Source organism: Bos indicus, chromosome 19 (assembly GCF_029378745.1).
Source record: "Bos indicus isolate NIAB-ARS_2022 breed Sahiwal x Tharparkar chromosome 19, NIAB-ARS_B.indTharparkar_mat_pri_1.0, whole genome shotgun sequence".
NCBI lineage: Eukaryota > Metazoa > Chordata > Mammalia > Artiodactyla > Bovidae > Bos > Bos indicus.
The window spans coordinates 20,498,343-20,517,099 of record NC_091778.1 but is presented as its reverse complement, the minus strand read 5'-3'; the positions used below and the strand labels follow the sequence as shown (position 1 = coordinate 20,517,099).

General features: G+C 52.8%; 1 protein-coding gene across 4 annotated transcripts in view; it reads right to left on the bottom strand.

Moving 5' to 3' along the window:
* Positions 1–441: 441 nt before the first annotated feature.
* Positions 442–18,757, bottom strand: part of KSR1 (kinase suppressor of ras 1) — a 162,003-nt gene continuing 143,687 nt past the window's right edge. For 3 of the 4 annotated variants that reach the window (XM_019981309.2, XM_019981310.2, XM_070772723.1), the window contains 6 exons: positions 16,280–16,376; positions 12,791–12,924; positions 11,980–12,111; positions 10,450–10,585; positions 8,768–8,901; positions 442–3,647 (listed from right to left, as the gene is read on the bottom strand). In XM_019981309.2, coding sequence (XP_019836868.2) covers positions 3,569–3,647; positions 8,768–8,901; positions 10,450–10,585; positions 11,980–12,111; positions 12,791–12,924; positions 16,280–16,376 — 712 coding nt within the window. In that variant the 3' untranslated portion in view covers positions 442–3,568. Of the gene's footprint in view, positions 3,648–5,568; positions 5,650–8,767; positions 8,902–10,449; positions 10,586–11,979; positions 12,112–12,790; positions 12,925–16,279; positions 16,377–18,757 lie in introns of all 4 variants that reach the window. The other variant, XM_070772726.1, reaches the window with a different exon arrangement.

Here is an 18,757-nt window from a genome sequence, read left to right as displayed (position 1 = left end):
TCACATTGGAAGGTGTAGTCCTAACCACTGAACGACCAGGGAAGTCTCACATTTCTCTCTTTATAACTGGCAAGGAGAGGCTCCCAAAAATATTGAGATGAATCTTAATGATTCCCTCCCCTCAAGGCTTTCATAAGTCAAAGACCCCTCCAGCAGAGGAGACAGTGACGGGTCTGAGTATGTTACCAGGCTGTCACTGTTGGGGGTAGGATGACCTTCTTCTGTACATCATGGGCTTTGATGCTCTTATCTCTATTCCTTCATATGTTTAGAAATATCTGCCTCCAAGGTCCAGGCAAAATTTCTTTCCCTGGAGGGAGCTCCCAGATGGGGCCAAACACCCTGCCCCCTCCCTTCCTGCTTTCCTACGCCACCCATCCGAGAGCCCCCCACCTCTGCCCCACTCATCTGGAATGGACCCAAGGAGACACAAGGCCCAGACACCTTGGTAACAATTTTATTCACAGACTCTAGACACCCAGGCTGGGCCTGGCACAGTGTTCTTGCCAATGGCAAAAAAAAAAAAAAAAAAAAGAAACCACAAAAATGGATAGTGCACGTCTGTTAATACTAACCATTTTAATTTAAATTAATAGTATTTCTGGAAGACAAATGCAGTTGATAGAAAATATAAAAACTTTTAATATACAAATTTTACATCACATTCAAAAAAGCAAGTGTGTGCCTCGTGGCCACAGAAGATGCTGGGTTTGCACACACAGATGAAATCCTGGCCGACACTGCAGCATCGCACAAGCTCCCTAACTTGCTTCACATTTATATCTCCACCCGGCCCCCAAAGCAACACAGCAACCCCCACCACCCCCACCAGGGGCTTACAGGGCATGCCATGCCCCTCAGTGATCACAGGAAGAAATGCTGTGAGAGGGCAGAGGGATTCCAGGCCCTGTACGCGTCTTTGATTTGGTGGTTGGTGTGGAGACGTCATCTTGGCTACACGCCACTCACAACTGGTGGGGAACTCGGGATTCAAGACCTTGGGTTGGATGGAGACCAAGGGTTCTGGCTCTGGTGTTTAAAGGCATCAGGAACAGATCCCAGGGGTTTGGAGGTGAGGCTGGGGAGTGGAGGGTGGTGGGGGGCAGGGCGCAGGCTGAAGGTTGAAACTTGGGCTCCATTCTCAGACCCCAGGGGACCTCTGCAGCCCCCGAGATCTTGTCCAGGAGGGCTCCCAGCTTCTCCATCCCTTTCACAGTTGGCTGTGAGGGCTGAATTCACAGTATCTGCCATCCTTCATGTGTTTCCAAAGCAGATGGGGGGAGCACACGGAAGGGCAGGCGTGTCTTCCTAACCTCAATTCACAGTCACTTAAATAGAGACAGGGTGATGGGGACCACCTGGGGAGCTCCTCAGCTGCTTCTCTTCAATGACAGGTAGGGCAGAGGCTCAGACTGAGAATAAGAAGGCATCCCAGGGCCCGGGAGAGGAAGAGGGTGGGCCCCAGTCCCACCCTCCGGGTTCCTGGCAAATCATGTTTCCTAAACGCGGGCACTGTGACTGCTCCCCTCCTGGTCTGGTACTACTTGCACACAGTAGGCACTCAAAGAAATCTTCTTGAACTGACCCAAGAGTGTGACACCCTTCAAGGGAAAAAAAACCCAGACTGACTGTCCATGGGCAGTGAGGTGAGTCCCATTTACTCAGCTGCCGTCCCACCCCTCAGGCCACCTGCTCGTCCAAGAGTTCAGAGGGGAAACGTGAGAGGCATGAACTGTGACCTCTGCGAAGGAGCCATTGTGGGGGGAGGAGCCTGATGACCAGAGGAAGCAGAGTCACATGCCATGTCGAGTGGGGAGATCAGGGGAGAGGCTGACCTGGCAGTCAAATGGATGATGGGGAGAAGCCAAGCATCCCACAGAGACAAAAGACCCCAGAGCCAAGTCTAGCTGGTTTACAGCTTCTCCATCTTCCTCCCCACACACCCAGCAGGCAGGGTTGAGGTGCTGTTGGCCGGGAGGCCCGGGTACCCAGCACAGCTGTTCGGCTGTGCCCTCCCAGCAGGGCCGCCAAGGGATGCTCAGCCCAGAGCCGGGAAGGTTGCCCCACAGTCTCCAGGCCAAGCAGCCCATTTCATGTGACAACTTGGCCAGACTCCAGGTTCAGAGCCTGGTTAGACAGGTGTACATAAACCCCGTGGGAGGGCCACGTGCCTTCTCGTCTTGGCTCCAAATGTGGACATGAGTTGTGGGTCTGAAGACAATCTCCTCTCCACTTTCATCACCCTGGGTCATTTTTGGCTTTGGAGCCTGATACGCCCTAACCTTCACTGAAGGGCTTCTCTGCCATTTGGAACTTTCCTCTTTAGGAGTCAGCTTCTAATGAGGACAGGCAGGACCCTCTCATATGCTGGACTTTCCCAAACCTGGTTCCAACAGACACAAGCCTTGGTGCTTGGGAAGATTCTGAAGGTGGGGGGCTTGCTAGCTGGGTCTAAATGAAAGGCGGGGTGCACACCTCCCACCTTATCTAAGAGCTCTGAACATGGGCAGAGGAGTCAGGAGCAGGCTAGGGTGTTTCAACAGGACTCAGGGGTGGGCAGTTACAGAACTTTGGCAAGATCGATGATGGGCTTCTAAATCACAGGGCACCCTGTGATTGGGAGAGTGGGCTCAGAGACCCTGCCTGCCTCTTCCCCCACCTTCTACCTTCCCTGTTTTCATGGATCAAGCTTTCACGGTGTACACAGCTGCTGGGCTGGGCCTTAGCACTGGGGTCAAATGTTAGTTAAGGACTGGGATATATCTAAACAGTTAAAGCCTTTCATCCTATCTCCCAGGTGCCCCGCTGGGGGCTTCTTGAAAGAAACACCTCCATAGGCAGTGGAGACCCTGGCTGGGAACCACTGGATCAGTCCAGATGGTATCTGGATTTGATCTGTCTCTGCTTTTCCAGAAGATATGGACTGGATTACAGGGGTCAAAGGTGAACTCAAGCTGTCTGCAAACTCCTGACCCTGTTAATCCAGCTCAACTCTTGGTCAGGGTCTCACCTGCAAGAGGAGGAAGAGACCGCACCTCTTTGATAGGATGAGAGGTGATGGGATTTGGGGCCAAAGTAGAAGCCTGGTCAAACCCTGTGGTTGCCACCCCCCAACCCCGCCCATCCTGCCAGGAGACCAGCCACAATCATGATGTTTTTCTTCCTCTGGCCCAGTGTGGGCGCCTCCAGAGGGGAGGGCCACTTCTGCCATCCTGGCCCACGGTGCCAGCAACCTCTGCACAGACTGTTTTTTTTATTATTACCTATTGTACAACCTCAAGTCCAACTCCACACGAACATATATGTAAACATTTGCCGCCTGTCAGGACAGGTCTGGTTGTTGGTGATGTCATTTTAAGAAACGGCAGGTGCAGCTCCATCTCCGGGACCCAAGTGTTTTTGTAGATGAACGGTCTAAGCCAAGGCCTCGTGCTCCTGGTTTGTGGCACTTAGAAGAGTGGCTGGTATTTTGAAGAGCATTGGGTTTTTTTTTGTTGTGGTGGTGGTTCGGATGTTTGAGAGACACATTTAAGAAAGAAATACGTTGTCAGAAAAACCGCACAGCTGGCTACATCTTTGGATTACTGGACTCCAGGATGCCCAAGCCAAACCTTTCAAACCGGGGTACAACTTTGCTGCTGTTAATGCTGAAAAGAGGAACAAAAACAAGAATTATAGCCCTGCAAGTTTTGATCAGAATTTGGGCAAAGTTAGCTAATGAGCGGGCCAGTTCCAGAAGCTCCGTAGAGGACCCGGCCGCACCAAGAAGTGGGAGTGATGATCAGGCCAGTGGCCTTGGCAGAGCTGCTCCTGGTCACACCTGGCCCGGGGTGGGGGTGGGGGGTAGAGGTGCTAAGCCTCAGCTCCCTCCTGGAGGGCGGTGGCCTGTTTGTCTCGAAAGCCCCAGCACCCCGCGTGCCCAGAAACTTCTGCGGGCTCATTCGCATTGGCAGCTCATTCTCAAAGCTCTTGCTCCGGGTGGAATTGGGTGGGAAGAGAAACTCAGCTCCAGCCTTGAGAGTGATATTTGCATGCTCCTTCTAGAAATGGTCCTCAAACGCGGGGGTGCCTCAGGGCCATCTGGGAAGCGGGTTGAAATACAGGTTTTCAGCTTCTGCCTCCAGACACCCAGATTCAGGTCTTGGGTCAGGAACCTACGTTTAGTAATACCTGGAGGACCTGTGCGTGACCTGTCAGCCACACTCTTGCCAAATGCTGGCTTGGGGTCTGGTACTTTCTGTTTACACAGGGCAGGTGGAAGGGGAGTGATGCTGGGGGGGCGGAGGGATGGACGGGAAGCTTTTTCACAGTTGTTTGGAGACAGGCCCCACCCCCTTGCTTCAGGACGACTTTCCCAGGTGTCTGTGCGGCCGAGGACACACCCCTTCAAGCTGGTGTCTTTCACGGCAATAGAACTTGTGATGTTACACACCAGCCCGCCAGAGGGGACCGCAGGCAGCTCTGAAATCATTCCACTCCTTGGCCAAGATCCTCGTGGGTTAAGAGCCAAGCAAAACCCCGCCCCCTGTCCCAGGGACACACCCTGCGAAGGGCCGGTATGTTGCGGGGGGCGGGAGAAGGGGGATCTCTCTCGTTGAGTTGTTAGTAGGGAGACGGGACCACCCCACAGAAGTGCTGCAGAGAGATGAAGTTGCGTCCAGGGAGGAGGTTCTGGGTTGGGGGGTGCTGTTAGGGAGACCCTCCGTGGAAAGCTGTTACTCAGGCACACACAGGGCCACAGGGCGGGGCGAGGGCCAGTTTTAACAAACAAAGCAGAAAGAAGTCTCAGCAGAGAGGCTGGGGCGGCAGCATCGCATTCCCTGGGTTAGTGCCCGCAGCGCTGTTTGAGCTGGAGTAGAAGTCGCAGTGCCCAGCGTGGATTAGGAGGAAGAAAGCCCCGAACATGCAAGGCAGCCAGGCCTACAACCTACAGGAGGAGAGACAAGAAGGGAGAGAGCAGAGTCAGAGCCTGAGACCATGGGGAGGGGGCAGGGGGCACGGCTAAGGCCTGGCCAGGGCACAGGGCAGGGGCCCCTCTTTCCCTGTGGACAGAGGAAAGGACATCCCCATTCCAGTCCATGCTTGGCAGCAGAGCAAGCTTGGAAGAGAGCCTGGCATAGAGAACCTCCCCCAAGCTTTCCTCTGGGACACGGCCACAGAATGCTGAACAGAGGTCAACCAGCAGGCCCACGGCTCCTCATTGAAACTGACATCTTGGAGTTTACTGTGTCTGTTCCCTGCATTCTCTTCTTTAAGATCCAGCCAGAGGGGCTTCTGGGGACTCAGGCCAGCAATCTGAGTTCTTGCCCTCCCTAGAACAAGCCATCATCTGCCACGGTGTGTGGACTGAGGCCCTGCCCCACGCTGTGAGTCTGCTCTCAGCCCGGGGAGAGAAACAGCCTGCAGGGCCCTCGCCAGTGGCCATGTGAGCCGCCAGAGCATCACTGTTATTTATGGGAATACCACACGCCAAGAAGGGGAAGCTGGATGCAGAAACAGTAGGAAACAGGATGTGCAAAGGGTTAAACGCAAACAGGCCGAGGATCAGGGAAACGGCAGAAGACACACTATTCCTCCAGGACTGGACAGTTGTTCCTAAAGTCGGGGTGACCGGAACGTCCTTTCCCGTAGTAGCGGCTCCGCCAGCGCCTGGGAGCGCCCGCAACCATTTTGCCAGGCGTGGGAGGAGCGCGGTCCAGCAGGTGATGGAGATGGACACCCAGCGTGGGTGGGTGGAGGGGGGCCGCAGGAATCAGGATGGCAGGAGAGGGGGGAGATGACAGGACAGGCCAGCACATCCACCACCCCCAGAAAATAAAAATAAGCAACAAGATCGATGGAAAAGAAAAGAGAAAATGAGAATTAGAGGCTTGAGTGTGTGGAAATAAAAATCATGAACAGAAAGCTTTGATACAGATTTGCTGAGGTACGCTGGCATTCTTTCCCTGCAGGGGCTAAAACTGATCACTTTGGGCAGGAAACCTCCCTATTTGTGACTCTGTGCCCCACGTGTAGAAAGAGAAGGTGGGGCTCCATGGCTTTTCAGGAATCTGGAATCATCTCCTGAATGTCAGCACCCACTCAGTGCAGGCTTCTCTTTGGGGGAGGAGAAAATCAAGGCCTAGTTTGCTAAACGAGCCACCCAACATCTGACAGACCAGATCCTTGAACTTCTTATGAGACCAGGAGAGCCCCAGGCTCCCACCCAAACCCAGCTCCCATGACTGTTCTCTTCTGGAGACCCTTCCTCAAGCTCCCGGGGGTGAGGGCAGTGTGCCCACAGAGGCTGGGTTTTTGCCTGGCACTCAGCATGTTGTCATCATTCCCTCCTTCATCCCCTCACCCACCAAATATTTACTGAGTGATTACTACACCCCCGGGACTGTGCTAGGAGCTGAGAATACAGAGGTGACAAGACAGCGTCCTGCTCGGAGGGCTTACAGCACACGTCTGCCCATCTTTATCCCAGACCATCAGCTCTGTGCTGGTGGAGGCCCGGCCCTGGCATGTGACCTCAGGGGTGGTGCAGCTGCCAGCAATCTCTGGGAAAAGCCCACGCCTCTGACAGCAACATCCTGTCACCCACTATTTGTATTAGACTCTGATCCATCTTAAGTGCAAAATACTGAATCGAATCTTCATCATAAGGTAAAGTATTCCCTCACCACATATCGTCATTTGTCAGACTGTCCCTACAACGGGCTTCGGTTGCCACATTTCTTCAACAAGTTCTCCTCACAGGTACTGCTGGGCTGACCCAGCCTGGGCCTCTCCTCCCCTTCAACTCAAAGCTTGGTTTGGTTTATTTTCAAAACGACCTGGCAAACTAAGTGTCTGTCAAATCAGGCCACAAAAAGTGATCATTTTAGAGTCGTAAAAAATACAAAACAAACAAACAACAAAAAAAAGTGTGACAGAGACCATATGTAGCTCATTCTGGAAGAAGGAGGTACCGACACCACCACACACGTGGGGAGGTGTGAGATCTGGGTACAGCTTTTCCGGGGGCTATGCTCTTGCCCTCCCTCCAACTCCCATCAAGAGAGGCACCACTTGGGACTTCCCTGGTGGTCCGGTGGCTAGGACACCCAGCTCCCAGCGAAGGGGGTCTGGGTTTGACCCCTGGTCAGGGAACCAGATCTCACATGGTGCGGCTAAGACACACTGTTGTTCAGCAGCATAGCTGTGTCCGACACTTTATGACACACCAGGCTTCCCTGTCCTTCACCATCTCCCAGAGTTTGCTCAAACTCATGTCCATGGAGTCAGTGATGCCACTGCAGCCAAATAAATATTTTAAAAAGAGACAGAGAAGCCCCACTGTATCTGTTCTATCTTCATGTTCTGGGGCTGTGGCAGATTTCACTTCTAGAAAGTGCCTTTCACCTTAAAAGAAAGTTCAAAGCCATGAATCTTGCCCAAGAGTCCAGCCACATGTGACCTGCCACTTGTTTCTGTACAATCCACAAACCAAGAATGTCTTTTTTTTTTTTCACCTTTCTAAATTGCTGGCGGGGAGGGAATCAAAAGAAGACTATTTCATGGCCTAAAATAATAGGAAATTCAAGTTTCAGCATTCATAAGTAATGTTTTACTAGAAGCAGTCAGCCCGTGAGCTTATAGGCCTGTGACTGCCCCCACACCAAACAGCAGAGCTGAGTTGCTATGACACAGACTGTATGCAGTTGTATCAGTGCTTTGCACACTGCTGGGTGCCCCACAAACCCCACTGACAAGAGCTGTCACTCGAGTTTCCCTCTCGGCCTGCAAAGCTGAACTATTTCCCATGTTTAGGCTATGTCTGCCCACCCCTCCACTTTGTCCAGCTGTGGAGCTGAGGCCGGAACAAGGAAGGACTTCCCCAGATTCTCGCAGAGGCAGGGCAGGCGTCTGTTTATGAGGGATCTGGCAGAGAGAGCCAGAGAGACAAAGAAAAAGGGAAAGGAGGCAGAACTCAGAAGAGAGGAGTGGAGACCACCCTGGCACTGAGGCTGCCGAGGATCAGGATTACACAGAAGGAGGGTGGGCCTCCAGTGTCTAAGTGGCACTTAAACCCCAGAGATGCAGCCCCAGTAACAGGTGGCTGCTCAGGGGGCTGAAAGCTCTGTCAGGAGACTGCCATTTTAAGCAACAGCCGCTCTGCTGGTTTTGGTGAAGCTCTGTTTTGCCCTTTCCCAGGCAGAAACTTCTTGTTAGGGCCTTAGCCTGGGCCCAGCTTTAGCACTGAGCTGCTAACAGTGATATGGAGGTTTTCACAGAGGAGGACGGGAGACACCAGCCTGTGGAAAAGTCTCCAAAATAAATGTGATGAACAGCAGACTTAGAGAATGAACTTATGGTTGCCGGGGGAAGGATGGTAGAGGGGGATTTAGGGAGTTTGGGATGGACATGTATGCACTGCTATATTTAAAATGGATAACTGATAAGGACCTACTGTATAGCACAGGGAATTCAGCTCAATGTTATGTGGCAGCCTGGATGGGAGGGGAGTTTGGGGGGAGAATGGATACAGTATATGCATGGCTGAGTCGCTCTGCTGGGCACCTGAAGCTACCACAGCATTGTTAACTGGCTGTACTCTAACATAAAATAAAAAGTTTTTTAAAATGTGGTGAACAGAATCCCAGTACCCCTTGGGCAAGGGAATGAGTCCCCTCTGGCTAACCAGCTCTAGGGGTTCCCTAGGTAGAAGTCTCAGGCAGACAGAGCAGATGGTGCCCTATCCCCAAGACACCTGGCTGCAGGTCTGGCTCCAAGGGGTACTTACTCAGCAGACTTCCAGAAGTGCCCAGGGTGCGAGAGCCGCCGGTTCAGCTTGGGCAGCTTCTCCAGCATGTCCATCAGCAGGGGGAAGCTGGGCCGCTCCTGCAGGTCGAAGGCCCAGCAGGCAGACAGGATCTCCTGCAAGGCGAGACGCCACGAGAAGGCATGAGAGCTGGCAGGGAGCAAGAGGGGCGCAGCAGAGGCCCTCTGCCCAGGGTCCCTTTGATGCTCCCGGGCACCAGCACCCCGCAAGCTGATGGTCCCCCGACCCTCCTGCCGACACTGAGGTGACCAGCCATGGCTGGAATACAGCCAAGAAATAACTTAATTTCAGAAGTACTCTAAGGCTTCCAGTTAAAATGAAAAGCATGGGCCTGCCTCTCCTTCTTCCTTCCTTGACCTCCCTGGAATAACAGTCACAAAGCCAAAAGACAGGTCAGAAGAAAGAGATCACAGACGTTTAGAATGGAAAGCAGAAGGCAGCATGTTGACAGGTGAGACACAAGATATTCAGAAGGTGTACAGGGCGGGGCTGCAACAGAGGTGGGAGCCTGGGCATTGCAGGAATGGAGGCTGGAGTGACAAGACCGACTGGGCGTAGGGCAGAGGAGTCGGCAGAACAGCTGTCTTGACCACCCCAAGTGATGGCAAAGCCCTTCTCCTGCGGCCTACTCTCTGGATCCAATCATCCACACTGCATCCCCATTGGCCTTTCAATTCAGGAGAACTTCCTGTAGAAGAGAGGCCTGCACACATGACCAGGCAGGTGGGGACCCAGCGAGACTCACAGCCTAGGTGGCACTTTACCTGGACGAGCACCAGGTGGTCCCCCCAGAGGCCTCCACTGCAGTGCTGCCCAGGAACCCCCTGGAGCTCCTTATCAACACCCCACTGGCATCTGTCTGCTCCAGGCCCACCTGACTCATGAGCGCATGGCTAACACTGAAAACACCGCCCCTGGACTCCTGCACATATCACGGTGCCAGGCGGGGTGAATTTACACACTGCGATGCAGAGAAACCATCAGTCACGCGAGGGGAGCAAACCTATGATGATTTGGCCTCTTGAAAACGAATTTGCTGGGGAAATTTTGACTAGTTCTCGAACACTCGAGAAAGACGTGGAGGAGAAAGATCTGATACTACCACAACCCCACTGTTTGTACTTTAGGGAGTGAAATTTGTTATTATCTTTCTAGTAAGTAACATACAGGCTTTATTATCTTTCTCATAATTTAACAAAACCAAGAGCTTTATTTCCTTTTTTTTAAAGATAATTGTTTTTTAAAGGTTAACAGTGGGGTAGTGGAGGATACAGGCTTCATGTGTGTGTATATGTGTGTGTTTGTACTCAGTCATGTCAGATTGTTTGCGACCCCATGGACTGTAGCCCGCCAGGCTCCTCTGTCCATGGGATTTTCCAGGTAAGAATACTTGACTGGGTTGCCATTTCCTACTCCAGGGGATCTTCCCAACCTAGAGATCAAACCCATATCTCCTGCGTCTCATGCATTGGCAGGCGGATTCTTTACTACCCACCACCTGGGAAGCTCACAGGCCTCCTAGCCAGCAGCATGGAGGCCAGCCTGACATGCAGTGGTTCTACTTCTCAGGTGGGTGAAGGAAGGGCAGCCAGGCACTGGCCCTCTAGCCCCACCACCCTCTCCAGCGCAGGGCAGCTACTCACAGTGACTTCCTTCCCCAGGCTGATGGAGGCCAGGACTCGCTTCATGCCCTCTCCACTTCCAATCTGCCAGATCAGGGCCTCTGCAGCTTGGTTCTTGAAGGGCCAGTCTCTGGCTTGCAGCTCATACCAAACAGTCCTGTGGAGACCACCCATCCACATGGCGTGAGCTCCTAAATGGCTCCGCTCAGCTCACACTAGCAGGGCGTGGGGTGGGGGGGGGGGGGTGGGGTGGCGCCTGCTGCCATGATGCCTGGAGCCCAGCCTGAGGACCCGGGACCCTCGGCCCACCTTCGTCACCCGCCAGACTTCTGGGACCACCCTGAGTCCACCAGGGGCCCTGTGCTCCCATGTGGTGAGAAGTCTGAGACACCACCGGCTCTGGGCAGAGGTCCTGGTACAACCATTCAACCTCAGTGGGGTGGGTACCCATGGCCAAGGTCCTCTGAGGAGTGATAGGAATGCCCAGCCCTGGGCCTGGCACACGAAGGTGCTCAGGAAATGACAGTGACAGGTCAGGGCAGGAAGAGCCCACCCATGAGCAAAGGATCGCCCAAGAGATGATGGCATGGGGCCCTCACTCTGACCCTCCAAGTCCCCTAGCTTTTCTCGACTTATCTGCACGGGACCGTCTCCATTAGACCCACCCTGACCAACACAGGGACGGGGTGGAGGGCACGTGAGGATACTGAGTAACTCAAATGTGGGGAGAGGAACTGAGGTGTAAAACACACCACACTTTTGAAAGCTCTGTGGCATAAAATATCTCCTGAATTTCTTATTTTGATCACATGCTGAAATGATATTTTGGCCATACTGAGTTAAATACCTATTGAAACTGATTTCACCGGTTTCTTTTTTAATGTGGCTCAGAGAAGGTGTTATGCATCTGGCTCGTGTTTTATTTCTACATTTCTGTGTGTCTGTCCATCAGCAGGCCAGCTCTTCTCAGGGCACAGATGGAAGCTGCCCCCTTCTCCCAGGAGGACAGCTCTTGGTTAGCTCTGGAGACTGTCCTTGGGGAGCAACAGGTGAGAAGCACACCCAGAGTTAAGCATTTTATGCGTGTGTGCTCAGTCGCTTTGGCTGTGTTTGACTCTTTGCGACCCCGTGGACTGTAGTCTGACAGGCTCCTCTGTCCATAGGGATTCTCCAGGCAAGGATACTGGGATGGGTTGGCATTTCCTCCTCCAGGGGATCTTCCTGACCCAGGGATCAAACTCACATCTCACTGGGTTTCCTCCACTGGCAGACAGGTTCTTTTCCACTAGCACCACCTGGGAAGCCCCTTAAGTATTTTATACAATTACCTAATCGGTCCTCATGAAACTGCTCTACCAGGGAGGAGCTCTATTCGTCCCATTTTACAGGTGGGGAAAACAGAAGGTCAAGGGCACAGTCACTGGCCCAAAGAAGCAGCTGAACCAGCCTCAAAGCACATCCCCCTGCCCCCCAGTAGCCAGCAGGATCCTCTGTTTCAGCCACAATTGGCCTCAGAGGCCCCAGGAAGAGGGACACCAGGCACCTCCTCACCCGAATGCATAGACGTCGGCAGCTTTGGAGAAGGGCAGCTGGTCCTCGTCCTTCCCGGGGGTCATCTCCCGCACGATCTCGGGGGCCAGGTAGCACAGCCAGTCATGTGACAGCTTCAGCTGGTTCTCACGCCTGGAGGCCAGAAGCCAGGGCAAGGACAGGGCCTTTAGTGGGCAGCAGCGAGGCCTGCAGGGCACATGTCTGCCCCAGGGCTGGCATGCCACCATGGGCGTGTGCTCAGTTGCTCAGTCGTGTCTGACTCTTTGCAACCCCTTGCACGGCCCAGAAAAGCAGCACGCCAATGGGGCACTTGCCAAGGCAAGTGGGGGAATGTTACAGAGGAGTGATAAGCAGGTTCTTCTAGAAAAGCAGGCCAAGGACTGTATTGGCCGGGAGCTGCTCCCGAGGGCGCTGATTCTCTACCCTGGGAGAGCAGAGGGAATCTCCGTGCAGGAGACGGGAACTGCCTGTGGAGCTCACAACCTGGCCTGGGGCTGGCTCTCCCTCCTGGGGTCCTGAGGCTGGGGGAGTGGCCCTTCTCCTTCAGGATTCGTAGAACTAGAACCTGACGCTGGGAAAATGGGAGTGAGGGGACCCAGCCTCCTCAGCGGTCAGCCTGAGAATTAAGCACTACGAGGGACCTCAAGGTCACCCAAATCTGATTCTGAACTGGAACCACAAGAGCAGGAGCAGAGCAGGCCTGGCCTTTCCTATAGGGAAGGCTGGCCCTTGGCCACTGACAGCGAGAGTGCCCAGGCCTCGGGCCCACCAGCACTGCCCCAGTCTCTCTGGACGCCCAAGGCCAACTGACCGTCCTTCTCGTACGACGCCCGAGATCCCGAACAGCCCGAAGTCTGTGATGACCACTTTGCCGTTGTCGTAGAAGACATTCTTGGATTTGAGATCTTTGTGCACAATGCCCTTGGCGTGGAGGTACCCCATGCCCTGGAAGACAGAGAGCCTCACGTCAGGGGCGGAGGGAAAACGGACGATGATGGCCTTAGCTTCTACCCTGGGCCAGGCCCTGAGCCAGATGCCTTACCCCAGTCCCCTCATTTAACCTTCACAGCCCTATGCAGTGCTGTCTCTTCTTCACAGAGGAGGAAACCCAGCCTCAGGGACAGGCAGTCCCTTGCCCGGGTCATGCAGCGGTTAGGCAGCACAGCTGAGATCTGGTTCCGGTCAGCGCTGCTGCCCCACACCCACCTTATACTCAGAAGAAGCGCAGAAAGTGGGGATGGGGGGCTCTGGAGGAGGGGTGGTCAGGAAGTGTATGAAGGTTCACTGTGATGCTACCCTCCGTGTTTTGTTTGATTTCTTTTTTAATATTTTGGCCATATTGTGAGGCATGTGGGATCTTCCCCAATGAGGGATCAAACCCGTGCCCTCTGCACTGGAAGCATGGAGTCTTAACCACTGGACCTCCAGGGCGTCTTTACCCTCTCTGTTGAGTCATAAAAGACCCAAGGATTTAAGGTCTCATCAGGCTTTGCACAGCTAGCCTCACCTCTCAGGCTGAGCCAAGGCTTGGGCTGGGAGTGGGGAACAGAGTGGAATTCCCGCAGGGGGAGTCCCCGAGCTCAGGCGGCCCCACTGCCAGTGCTGCCGTAGAAGTCCTGGACTAGGACTGAAATCTGGGTCAGATGATTCGAATTCACTGTGTGGCCTTGGACTTGACTTCTGAGCCTCAGTTTCCTTATCTGCCAAGTGCCAGGTCAGGGCTGGGTGATTTCTAACCAATGCCCTATTTGCACCGAACGCTGACTGGCCAGGAACGTGGGTGACCTGATGCAGGCATGCTCTCATCCCAGGCCAAACCGAGGACTCCCGGGCACCCTGATGTGCTTGGGAACAGGGAGGGGGTACACGATGTCACGATTGAAGTGGGCATCCTTGCCAGGTCAGAAAGAGGCACATGCAAACCCACCTCCCTACCTCCCGCATCAAGGGGTGCTTCACATGTGAAAAATCTCCCTGCCTTCAAAGGTATCTCGGGGTGAGGAGGGGAGAGGTCAACAAGTCCCATTGAGGTAAGAGAAGGAACGAGCTGCGAGGCAGAAGCAGACAGAACTCAGCCAAACCCAGAGCTTGGACCAAGTGGGCCTGGAGCTCGTCAGAGAAGAATGTACGCAGGCAGATGCTCTTCTGTAAGAGATGGGAGGGCGCGGGGTTCACTGTGGCCACTTCCCTCAGGCCTACTGAGAGCTGTCATCCCACCACGGAAGCGGGCAGGTTTCAAAAAGAGTGACTTACTCTCTCCCAAAATTCCATCCTGAATGCAAGACGATCCCCCTGAAAATATCTGCCTACTTCCCAAACCAAACCAAGGCACAAGGCTTCCCCAGTGACCGAAGAGAGCCAAAGAGCACACCTTGGGTTGAACAGGGACCAGCTGTGTGACGAGGATAAGTGGCTGCACCTCTCTGAGCCTTGTTAATAAAACAGGTGCCACAGCCTCAAACAGCCAGAGACAAGAAAGAAAGTGCCCGGGTCTGGAACACAAACTCTCCTCCCTTCCTATAATTTCACAACACTTCAGGGGTGGCCCCCCAAACCTTCTAACCAAAGGTCTGCTGCTGCTGCTGCTGCTAAGTCACTTCAGTCGTGTCCGACTCTGTGCTACCCCATAGATGGCAGCCCACCAGGCTCCTCCGTCTCTGAGATTCTCCAGGCAAGAACGCTGGAGTGGGTTGCCATTTCCTTCTCCAATGCAGGAAAGTAAAAAGTGAAAGTGAAGTTGTTCAGTTGTGTCCGACTCTTCATGACCCCATGGACTGCAGCCTACCAGACTCCTCCGTCCATGGGACTTTCCAGGCAAGAGTACTGGAGTGGGTTGCCATTGCCTTCTCTGAACCAAAGGTCAAGACCCCATTATTATATTTTGAGCCTCCAAGTATCACAGATGCATACAAAAGGAAGTGGCTTAGAAGTTCCCAGAAGAAGGGGGATGGGGAAAATAAATGAGCCAGCAGAGAGCTTGCTTCTGGCTCTGCAGCTCCAAAACCTGTGAGCAACTTCTACCCTGGAATCTTCCAGATGACTCATTCAGCCGAACTCAGCCAAACTCAACACCCAGACTCCCCCAGTGTCCTGACAATAAGGAGACAGAACAGTGTGGGGGAGCAGGGCCCAGCAGGTTTGGGGATATCACAGAGTAGGTTTAACACTGCAGCTCCCCCCAACTTCTCTGTGATGAGACAGACTACAGATGAAGGCATACATGTGATATTTTGGTTTGGGGGGGCTGCAAAAGTTTAATGCAATCATTTGTGGTTGTGTAGTCACTAAGCTGTCTTTTTGTGTGTGTCTGTGTGACTCTTTTTGATCCCATGGACTGTAGCCCACCAGGCTCCTCTGTCCATGGGATTTCCCAGGCAAGAATACTGGAGTGGGCTGCCATTTCCTTCTCCAGGGGTTCCCGATTCAGGGACTGAACCTGTGTTTCCTGCATTGGCAGGTGGATTCTTTACCACTGAGCCTTCAGGGAAGCCCATGCGTTCATTTTGCTATGTGGAAATGTCATGGAGAAATCTTGGTGTTCCTAAATGTCACTGAGATTTCCATCTTTTCCTTTCCAATGATGTGCACACATGATGGATGGAAGGAGGGAGGGAGAAAAAAAGAAAAAAGCAAAACTGAAGACAGGACAGGGACAAAAACGTGGTGGGAGCTGGTAAGAGAAAGCTTTTCTGCAAAAACAAGAACCAGGAAGAGGAAGCCCATCCAGCCCTGATGGAGTTTTTCTCAGACCCTGTCTGCTGCTAAATAAAGAAACAAATAAGCATTTCTCTCACTTTTGTTTAATTACTTGGAAAAGATGGAAGCAAAAGAAAAAAGGCTGCCTGAGTTGAGCCTGAGGGCCTGGTCTACATGAAACTTAGATTCAGAAACTTTAAGGCAGAACACCTGCCGCAAACCTTAAATCTAACAGATTCTCACCCGGGCTCAATGCTCTCTCCATGGATTATCGCAGTTTACCTTTGCACCAATCCAATGAGGGAGGTGATGCAGGCAACCCCATTTTACAGGGGAGGAGGCCGAGGCTCAGAGAGGCTAATCGACCTGCCCGAAGTCACATAGCTGGTATCACCAAGATTCAAACTCAGGCCATCTGTCTTTAAAGCCCACTGCATTTCTCCAGTGTGTTCAGTTCCCAGCAGACAAGACAAAGAAAGAGGGAAGGAAATGGAGGTCCCATCCATGAGGCACCCAAGCTAAAGGGAGAGACAGAACAGCCGCCGCCACAAGCCTGACACCGGCAGACGGATCGGGAGACAGCTAGGAGCCCTGGAGTCATTACCTTGATGATCTCCTGGGCGATCTGCCTGGTCTTGTTGATGTCCAGAGATGTCTTGGGGTCCCTCACAAACGAGTGCAACGTCCGTCCCTTGCAGAAGCTGTGAAGAGCGGAGAGTCAGGCAGAGATCTGGGGCCCGTGCAGCCTGACCTCAGCCCTTGTGGAGCCAGGGAGAGCTGTGTCCACCAGCTCCATGCCCTGGACCCTGGGTGCCAGAATCCTTCTTGACCAACCTGAGGCCATTCCTTCTTTGTTTCATTTTGGTTGCACTTCATGGCACATGGGGACCAGAGATTGAACCCTGCCCCATCATGGAAGTGCTGCGTCTTAACCACTGGACCACCAGGAAAGTCCCCTTGATGCTCAATGCTGCAGGGGCCCAGCCTGAAGGGGCAAGAACACACGTCCCCTGAGACCTCTAGCCCACCCACCATAGAACAGGAAATAGTTCACTAAGTTTAAGGATTGCTCAGTTGTGTCCAACTCTCTAAGATATACAGTCCATGGGATTCTCCAAGCCAGAATACTGGAGTGGGTAGCCTTTCCTTTCTCCAGGGGATCTTCCCAACCCAGGGATCGAACCCAGGTCTCCCGCATTGTGGGCAGATTCTTTACCAGCTGAGCCCCACATTCAGAGCAGTCCACCTGCTCTCGTGGTGCGAGGCAGGAACTCAACCACTCAAAGTCAACCAGGGAAGAACCTGGCCTTTTCAGGCTGTAACCAGGCAGCATCAGGGCTCTGGGATCTCCATAATGACTTTCATGATGGTGCTGTTCTCTGATCACGGGGTTTTCTTATGACAAGGCTGAATGTGCAGTGGAGCAGGGGCGGGGGTGGCTATCAGCGGTGTCAGGGTGATTATATTAGATAAGGGGCTTGGATCTTGGAGTCCCTACCTGTGCTGCTGCTGCTGCTAAGTTGCTTCAGTCGTGTCCGACTCTGTGCGACCCCACAGACGGCAGCCCACCAGGTTCCCCCGTCCCTGGGATTCTCCAGGCAAGAACACTGGAGTGGATTGCCATTTCCTTCTCCAATGCATGAAAGTGAAAGGTGAAAGTGAAGTCCCTCAGTCATGTCCGACCCTCAGCGACCCCATGGACTGCAGCCTTCCAGGCTCCTCCATCCATAGGATTTTCCAGGCAAGAGTACTGGAGTGGGGTGCCATTGCCTTCTCCGGTCCCTACCTGTACTGACTCCTAAAACCTGGGGTGAGGGACTTCAGTGGTTAAGAATCCGCCTTGCAATACAGGGGACTCAGGTTCGATCCCTGATCGGGGAAGTAATATCCCACAGGCCATGAAGCAACTAAGCCGGCATACCACAATGAAAGATCTCGTGAGTTGCAACTAAGAGCAGACACTGCCAAATAAATACATAAATATTTAAAGCAAAACCTGGAGTGAGGAAGGACCTAGAGAAAATGGGTGGCTTTACTGCTGCTCCAGGGAGAAGCCTTAAGCCATCTGAGGTAGGGGCTGGTTTTTAGGAAACGTCTCCAATGAGATAACGACCCTCAGGGTCTGGAGTATCGGTTGATGGTTACTTTTCCATGTTCCAGCCCCCTCAGCTGTGTTAAATGTTCTGTTAATGTTCTTTTATTCTTCTACTATATGTGCTAAGTAGCTTCAGTCGTATCTGACTCTTTTCGACCCTGTGAACTGTAGTCCACCAGGCTCCTCTGTCCATGGGATTCTCCAGGCAAGAATACTGGAGTGGGTTGCCATTTCCTCCTCCAGGGGATCTTCCCGACCCAGGAACTGAACTCGAGTCTCGTGTCTCCTGCATTGGCAGGCAGGATATTTACCACTAGTGCCACATTCCCTTTAAGCAGACTCGGATCTCTCATCTGGGTGGATGAGAGAGAGACGGAAGGCTGGATGATGGACAGCACCGAGGCTGGGGTCTGAGGGATGCTGAGCACCTCCTGCATTGGCAGCTGGACTCTACAACTAGCCACCGGAGAAGCCCTTAAAAACATGAGTGTATACAAACTCCTTGATGGAAGGCATGATAAGGAACTGTTTACAGTACCCATCTTTGTTTACAGCACCCAGGTAGGGTGGGAGGAGACTGGTTTTCACTTTGTGCTTTTCCAGAAGATTTGAATTTTCTCTCTTTTAGGTATCCTTTCATTAATTTATTTATTTAATGTCAGTGGGGTTATAGGATGGGGAAATTAAGACTCCATTTTGGGGGTTTCTTCTTTTTTTAAGATTTTTTTTAAAAATGTGGACCATTTTTAAAGCCTTTATTGAATTTGTTACAATATTGCTTTAGTATTGTAACATTTATTTTTAATTGGAGGGTCACTGCTTTACAATGTTGGGTTGGTTTCTGCCATAAAACAACGTGCATCAGCCGTAAGTGTGCATATGTCCCCTCCTTCTTGAGCCTGCCTCCTACTCCCACTGCATCTCTTCCCTCTAGGTTGTCACAGAGCATCCGGCTGAGCTCCCTGTATTGTACAGCAACTTCCCATT